General features: G+C 41.4%; 1 protein-coding gene across 1 annotated transcript; it reads right to left on the bottom strand.

The window, feature by feature from the left end:
• Window positions 1–1,040: 1,040 nt before the first annotated feature.
• On the bottom strand, window positions 1,041–8,196 carry TMEM247 (transmembrane protein 247). Its single transcript, XM_044660649.1, has 3 exons — window positions 8,083–8,196; window positions 5,707–6,051; window positions 1,041–1,286 (listed from the first exon to the last, which is right to left on the bottom strand). Exons 1-3 carry the CDS (start codon window positions 8,194–8,196, stop codon window positions 1,041–1,043), a joined length of 705 nt encoding a protein of 234 aa, XP_044516584.1.
• Window positions 8,197–8,565: the final 369 nt, after the last annotated feature.

The following is an 8,565-nucleotide window of genomic DNA, read 5'->3' as shown; positions in this document are numbered from 1 at the left end:
CTCATAGGTGGAAGAGTGGTAAGGGTGGGCAATGGGGGTCAAGTGACTTGCCCAGAGTCACACAGCTGGAAGTGGCTGAGACCAGATTTGAACCTAGGACCTCCTGTCTCTAGGCCTGACTCTCACTCCACTGAGCTACCCAGCTACCCCCTGATTATTTTTAAAATTAAAGGAAATTGTGAAGAATTTCATCAATAAATAAATTCCTATGTATGTTGCACTATTTGGTTTTATTATATATTTAAGATCTTTGTGCCATAAAATTATGTTTTTAACTTCTTTTTTAAAATATGAGCTAAGAAAACTGTAGATTGTTTTATGAAAACGAATAGAGCATGATAATTCTCCTTGTAAAAAAAGGAGGGAATCGCTACATAGAGTTTGGAAACCACTGGCATAGATGCCAAGGCCCCCTCCTTCTTCCCTCTCTCCTTTGTGGCTCAAAATCTTATTACCGAGACCACCTAGGACAAGATGGCCTCAGAGATCCTTCAGAGATCCATATTTTATGTTTGCTGTCCTTCTAATATGTTTCTGATCAGTCTGGCATTCTTTTTTAAACCAGTGTCCCAAGGTCCTAGGTAATAGGATCTTCTGATAATGACTCCTCCACTTCCAGGTAGTAGTTACAAAGAATCCTGCATACAGTGACTCCATCAATCTCATAGAAAGGCTGGTTAGGTCAGGGGCTACGGACTGGGCCAAAAATCATTTCCTATCTCCCCTCTTGGAGCTGATTGATCTCAGAAGAAGGTCACCTCCTCTCCCAAACAGCTGAGAGTCATCTTGAAAGAACCCTCCAAATATCTCTCCCACTTATTAGCTAATGTATGAAATGCCTTTATAAAGGAATAAAATATATTCCCTTTCAAAATAAGAGAGCCTGAAAAAGAAGCATGTGAGCGGGAGCACAGGAACAGAGGTTTATCCCTATCTTCAGAACACATTTGGGAGTGGCAGAATCATTTGGTAACTGAGAACGAAAAGGGAAGACACCAGGCCGAGAGGAATCAGAACAAGAAAAGGGAGGCCAACTTTGTCTACGTGGTAGTTAAGTTTCCATGGTAGACCGCCATGTAGGTAGAGCAGGGGGGCACATGGACATAAGACCATAAGGTTTTAATCAAACAGAGTAGAATGGCAGCAATGCAGAAGAGGTAATGCTTGGTGAAGAGGAAGAAAACCATCTCCTTGGTTATGTAGATGATGTGAATAAAGATGAAGCAGTACAGGAACATGGCGAACTGGTTCTGAGGGAGCAGAAGGTCTTGGAATCCTCCTGGGAACTGTAGGGAGGGAAAAAAAAAAGACTGAAATTCAGCACAGCCTCAGGTTATTGGGATAGCCAAAGGTGGCTCCTCCTGCTCTGGATACAGGACTCCCATGGCTATGCCCCGCCATAACCATCGCCGTTCTTCTTTCACTCTGGATCTTGCCAACCTTTCTTTCTACTGACCTTTCCCAAGCCTGGTCAGCTATCTCAGTGCCCCCCCAACTGATGCTGACAGTCTGACTCATCTCCCTGAAGGGAGAGACCAAAGTGAATTACATAAAAATGGAATGGGAGAAACCTGCCTTGGCATCAGTTCAAAAGACCATTAAATTCAATATTTCGTCATGAATGGATGGTGAAAAAGCTAATGAGATTGGAGCTTTCTAAACAATGGTCTGTCTGCCACCATGCCCAGACTCCTACTGAGCCAGCTTTTGGGCATACTGTGGAACAAGACTGAGGATAGGCTGTTTTGTTGGCCACATTAGGGAGTTTTTATCGCTTCTGACTTTTATTCCCTTCCTTTGAGGGGAAGCCCAGGGAATCTGTTTCTTCTAATGGAAACACCAGGAATGATTTGGGAGAAAACGAAGCCATACCTCAATAATATAATTAATGGCTCCATATCAAGTTGGAGGCTAATTTTTCAATAGAATGCCACAGAACTCTGTACTCATCCTGTCATTTACCTTTTTGTCTGAATGTCTTGAATATACATAAAAGGCATATTCATTAAGTATATGGTTGACATAAAGCTGGGATTATAGCTCATAGAGCTAACAATCAGACTTATAAAAGTTTTTGATAGTTTGGAACAATTGGCCGGATTTAAGAATGATGATGATAATCACAACTGAATTTAATAATGAACTCTACTATTTTCAAAGATCCAGCATTTTGTTGGCAGGGATATTCCAACAACCAACTGTGGAAAAGTAATATTGAGTTGTGATGGTGGTCTGGCCACATGGCTGGGGAAAGTTTTTGTTAAGTTTCCCAGCAACATCCCAGCAAGGACACACCTCTCTTGTGATGAAATAATGAGGTCTGTAAGTCTACCTCCTATGTTATTTTTTTAAACCTTTACCTTCCATCTTAGAATCAATACTGAGCATCGGTTCCAAGGCAGAAGAGCAGTAAAGACTAGGCAATGGGGGTTAAGTGACTTGCCCAGGGTCACACAGCTAGGAAGTGTCTGAGGCCAGATTTGAACGTAGGACCTTCCATCTCTGGGTCTGGCTCTCAATCCACTGAGCCACCCGGCTGTTAATAATTGTTATTTAATGTTTTATTTAATTAAATGTAGTGTCAATAATTAACACCCACCTATGTTAATATATCAATAATACATTCTTGTTTTCAATATTGACCAATGGGAACTATCAGGGCTAGGTCCTAAGGTCAAAATGCCAGGCCAAATCAAAAAGAGGACACAAATCCCTTTGTAAGCAAGAGGCAGGACTTGCTCAGTCTCTTTTTCATGGAAGGAGGCTGACTAAAGGGATCACATTCTTTGTTTATGGGAATTGAATGACCCCATTAATAAACAATGCTATTCTCAAAGAAATGGTCTCATATTCTTTACTGGGTAAAAATCGTAGTGCTATACAACACAGATGACAATTATCCCTACACATTAGTAGATGGTCTTTGTGGGCTGTTGGGGTGACCAACTTGGTGCTGAACTTCCTTAGAAGTGAGGCTCATCCTCAGTGTGAACCTCTAATTCAAAATCTTTTCAAAATGGCAGAACCTTCTACCAGTTGTGTAGCCCCAGGCATTCAGGGCTACCTCCCTTCCAAGATGAGGGAGAAGTGCATAACGGTAATGGGTTAACAGGGTTAACCGAACCTCCAAGACTATGCCAGTAGAACACAAGAATTGGCTGGTATTACCAACCAAAGTAAATAAAGCCTTTGGGTAAGGGCTGGGGGAAAGATTGTTGTCTGAGGTGAGTCTAGCCTACTTTGGAGAGAGGCTTGTCACCAGGTGGGCTGCTGGTTGATGGTTGATGAGTCTATTTAGCCACAGTAATTCTCAAAGTTCATTCACTAAACTGTATGGGGTTGTGAATTTTGTATGTGGAAGTACTCATATTGATGAAATCAGAGCTCCTTGTAGTATAGAAGGTTAGAAAATCTGGTATTTTACATCATAAATTGCCCAAGAACAGAAAGTGGGAGACCTGGCATGATAGCAGTTCAAAAGTATATATATTTCAGATCTCCAGGGTGGAAAGAGGTCTCAAATATTCCACTGGCTTGAGCACTATTGAAGTACTATTTACATTTTTCAGCATCTCATTTTATGAAAGATATGGATTAAAAAATAAAAAATAAAGATATTGATTAAACAATACTTGAAGTCCATTGATAAACTAGAGAATGTCTAGTCAAAAGTAACCATTGAAGGAATTGGGTTTTTTTAACTTGAAGAGGAAGGGAGTGGGGCATGAAATTTAAAAAGGTTATCATGTGGGAATTTTATTAATCAAACTTATTCTCCAGAGGTTAGCATTAGGACTAATGAGATAAGTTCTTGCTCAATAAAAGGAAGAATTTTATAATAGAATTATCCAGCAATGGAATGAACGGCACTCAGAAGTGATGCACTCTCCATGATTGGACAAGTTCAAACAAAAACTGGATGACCATTTGTCAGTAATGACTTATAGAGAAAATTGCTGCATTGAATAGGAGGAAGACCTTCAAAGGCCCCTTGAACCTTTTTTTGGGGTGCATATCTTTTAATCTCTTTTAAAAAATTATTTTAAAATATTTTTCCATGTTTACATGATTAATTTTCTCTTCCTTCCCCCTCCCAGAGCTGACAAGCAATACCACTGGGTTGTATAAATGTTATCATTTGATACCCATTTTCCATATTATTCATTTTTGCTATAGAACCTAAACCCCAAATCACATAACCATATATACATGTGATAAGTAATGTCATATGTTCTTCTTTTGCATTTCTACTCCCATAGTTCTTTCTCAATGTGGATAGAATTTTTTCCCAAAGGTCCTTCAGGAGTGTCCTGGCTTGTTGCATTGCTACTAGTGCAAAGTCTATGATTGTTTGACAGTGTTTTACTTTCTGTGTACAGTGTTCTCTTGGTTCTGCTCTTTTCACTCTGCATCAGTTCACTGAAGTTCTTCCAGTTCATATAGAAATCCTCCAGATCATCATTCCTTACAGCACAATAGTATTCCAACACCATCACATACCACAATTTGTTCAGCCATTCTCCAATCAAGGGAAAACCCTAACATTTTCCAATTTTTTGTCACCACAAAGAGTTCAGCTGTGAATATTTTTGTACAAGTATTTTTCCTTATTATTTCTTTGAGGTACAAACCTAGTAGTGGTATTGCTGGATCAAAGCACTTTGCACATAATTCCAAATTGCCTTCTAGAATGGTTGGATCAATTCACAACTTCATCAGCAGTGTATTAGTGTCCCAATTTGACCATATCTCCTCCAACATTTATTATTATCCTTTACTGTCATATTGGCCAATCTGCTAGGTGTGAGATAATACCTCAAGAGTTATTTTGACTTGCATTTCTCTAATTAGGAGGGATTTAGAACAAATTTTGTGTAACTATTTATAGTTTTGATTTCTTTATCTGAAAACTGCCTATTCATGTCCCTTGACCATTTGTCAACTGGGGAATAGCTTGATTTTTTGTACAATTGACTTAGCTCCTTATAAATTTGAGAAATGAGACCTTTGTCAGAGGTCTTTGTTATAAAAATTTTTCCCCAATTTGTTGCTTCCCTTCTGATTTTGGTTGCATTGGTTTTGTTCCCTTGAACCTTTAAGAGTCTCTTCTGCTAACAAAATTCCCTGTGAGATATGTAGGTTTAGTATTAGCGCCCTTTACATATAGGGAAACTGAGGCCCAGAGAGAGGAGTGACATCTTAGTTCACACTGGAAAGCACTGTTATCACCTTCCATTTGCACTGGATATATCTTGTATGTTAAAGTAGTTACATATTACTTCCCCACTCAAATGAACATGAATTCCTTAAGGGCAGAGATCATGTTTTGTCTTTCTTTGTACTCCCAGCAACAGGGGCAGTGCTAAAAAGAGCACAATATTGACAAAATACAATTAATGCTTGTTGACTTAACTGTCCCTCCATAGAGGACCCGGATTCAAATTTTGGAGCTATCATTGATCAGTGTGACCTTAGAAAAGTCTTTTTAAATTCTCTGCACTTCAGTTAGCTCATCTATAAAATAAGAGGTCTTGAATCAGATGACCTCAAAGATTCCCTTCTTGTTCTTAGACCTATGATCACGGCATCTGTGAACTATGGGGAAAGTTAGGTCTGAAACTTGAGCCCCACTGGCAGGTGATGGATACATCAGGTGCAGATTCTCTCACAGGCCCCCTGGACCCCACCCCGGCTTCAAACACCTACCAGTTGGGGTGGTGCCTGTCGGTGCAGTTGTTCCATCACTTCCTCATGTTGTCGCTGACGCTCATTCTCTTCATGTAGGTACTTCAGTCTGGTCAGTTCAAATTCCATTCGAACCTTTTCCAGCTCCATCTCTGCGGTGCGTTCAGCCACTACCTGTCGAAGAGCTGCCGAAGAAGGCTCAGGCTCATCACCTGCAGGGCCTTTCCCTGGAGCAGGCTTTGAGGGTAGAGGCTCGGGGACCTGTGCCTTCATTGGCTTTGCTTCTTCTTGGGGGCTGCTCTCTACATTGGTTCCACCATCCTCTGGGAAGTCATAGGAGGAATCTTGGGTCACATGTGGCACTTCCTGCAGGAGAGGAGAAAAGACAGTCAGACAGACACAGAGAAGGAGAGAGACAGGGAGCTGAACTTGGACCTCGTTTTAAAGAAAGCCTCTAGGACTTCCTCCCTTGTCAGCCACTAATATCTCCTCTGTGATTTCCCCCCCACACATATCTGGAAGGAAAAAATCCCTAATGAACTCATTCACACTGAGTGTGAATGGGGGCTTTGTGATTTTTTAAAAAGTAGGTGAGAAGGTAGGTTAAGGGGGAGAGGTCTGGGAGGTTGGGTTTTCTTAGTTTTCCTTAAATCATAAGCCCTGGAGCAGGGAAGTTAAAAGATCTAAGTTCTAGTGTCTCCCTACTCTGCTCAGTCACTGTGTGACCTTAGCAAAGTCATTCTCATTTCTCTGATTTTCTCGCTACGAAATGGGGGAGTTGGGACTAAAATGACCTTTAAAGGTCTTTTTCTAGCTCTTAAAATTTAGCAATTCTATGACCTCTATCAACATGAGGTCAGCCCTACACTTTGTGCCACAGGGGTCACAGAAGATGGAAGAGACATGGCCCCTCCATGGGGGATCATCTGGTGTGAGGGGACAGACCTATGCTCTCCACCCTCTTAAGTGGTGAGCAGGCAAAACATGGTCCCCACCCACCTGTTGTGAGGGGACAGACACGGTCCCCACCCTCCTGTTGTGTGGAGGGAAGACACATGATCCCCACCCTGCTATTGTGAGGAGACAGTCATTGTCCCTTTCATATTTTCAGCTGGGCACTCCCCTCTATTGGCTGGAAAGAACACCCTGGATTTGGGGAGCAAAGGACCTTTTTAAAATCCTGGCCACTGTTAATTTCTGCACAAGCCTTCTTTGGACCTCAGATTTTTTCATTTTTAAATCTGTAAAGTGAGAGGCTAATCTAGATCAGGGTTTTTTTTTTTTTTGCCATTTTTATGTCATGGACCCCTTTGGTAATTTGGTAAATCCCTTCTCAGGATTACAGAGAAAACTAGCCATCTATATTTTTATAACAGGTTTATGGGTTTAAGCACTCCTGTCTGGTTCTAGATGATCTCTGAGGTCCTTTCTAGTTTTTGAATCCTATATTTGGTAAGGGTAGTGAGCAGAAAAGGGTTCGAGGAAGATGAAACAGAGGAGGAAGAATATAAGAAAAGAGGGGAAGGGATACTATGGAACAACTTTCCTGGTTTCACTCGTGTGTGTGTGTGTGTGTGTGTGTGTGTGTGTGTGTGTGTGTGTGTGTGTGTGAGAGAGAGAGAGAGAGAGAGAGAGAGAGAGAGAGAGAGAGAGAGAGAGAGAGAGAGAGAGAGAAACAGAGAGGGAGGGAGAGAGAAAGAGAGAGACAGAGGAAGACAGAGATAGAAAATGCTCAGCTCCCAATAAGTCAGTCAACAAATGTTTATTTATTGAATACAAACTACATACATAATTTAAAGAGGGAGACATGCAAACAGCTTTGTACACACAGGATATATTCATGGATAAAATTGAGCTAATCTCAGAGGAAAGAAGAAGGATTGAGGACTGGGGAAAAACTCTTGTTGAAGATAGAACTTTAGCTGAGACTTGAAGGAATCCAGGGAAACTAAAAAGGCAGAGATAGGAATCCGTAGGAAATGATGAGTACACCAAGTGAAATGGTGTGGAAGAAGAAAGCTGAAGGACACCTTCTGGGGACCTGAATGTTTTAATGAATCAGGGTAAAGCATGTAGGTAGGAGGAGAACCAGAAGAGGGTAGTGTCACAAAAACCTAGAGAAGTAAAAGTATCAATGAGTCTACAAAGAGATGGGTGAGGTATAGAGAGAGGTCTAGAAGGGGGAGCCTGGAAGTCAAAGGATGATATTTCAGGGCAGAATTTCTATCCTGCCTGAAGAGCAGGCCATCCTAGCCAGCATCTATGCCAGCTTCAGGGGATCTAATGTGTCTGGATAACCCCAAACCCCTGATTGCCCCTATCTAATGATACTCCAACCAGACCAATAAGAAGTTATAATTAGGTAGGGGGAGCCAAGTCCCAGAGTCTTCCTCTTACCCTGGAAACCCCAAGATCTTCTTGGACAGGATGATTGATAGGATACACTGGAGCTGCCAGAAAGCCGTCACCCTCACATCCAGTCTCAGAAATTTCTCTGCCTTCTGCTGTCATCTGGACAATCAAAATGGATTTGATTTAAGCCCACAGTTTTAGGGCACTGCCTTGGTCTCACCAGATTCTACTCTAAGCCACCATCACAATCCCTTCCCTCATAATATCCTACATTCCACCAGTTGCTAGGGGCCTGGACTAGAGATTTCTTTATTCAGAAACAAAGAAGATAGTTGCTGACTTGGTGTTGTGTGAGGGTCTCTAGAAAGGCTTCTTTGCTTCAAAGGTCCCTCTCTCTGGCTGACAAGAGAATTTAGAATTCTAGTAATAGAACTGTATTCCTTTATGTTAAATATTGCCCTTCTCAAACTCCTTTTTGAAAATGCAGATCCTCCCTGGAGGGAAATTTATTCAGCCCCTAACTGCTTT

The sequence above is a fragment of the Gracilinanus agilis genome, chromosome 2, assembly GCF_016433145.1.
Source record: "Gracilinanus agilis isolate LMUSP501 chromosome 2, AgileGrace, whole genome shotgun sequence".
Classification (NCBI taxonomy): Eukaryota; Metazoa; Chordata; class Mammalia; order Didelphimorphia; family Didelphidae; genus Gracilinanus; species Gracilinanus agilis.
The sequence above is the reverse complement of the archived record's forward strand: the minus strand, read 5'-3'. Positions and strand labels throughout refer to the sequence as shown.

Excerpts from the sequence above, each read along its gene's own strand:
- TMEM247 (XM_044660649.1), bottom strand. The coding sequence starts at position 8,196 with ATGACAGCAGAAGGCAGAGAAATTTCTGAGACTGGATGTGAGGGTGAC. Across the intron at positions 6,052-8,082 it reads AAGATCTTGGGGTTTCCAGG|GAAGTGCCACATGTGACCCA; the intron begins GTAAGAGGAAGA and ends CCTCTCCTGCAG. Across the intron at positions 1,287-5,706 it reads GACAGGCACCACCCCAACTG|TTCCCAGGAGGATTCCAAGA; the intron begins GTAGGTGTTTGA and ends CCCTCCCTACAG.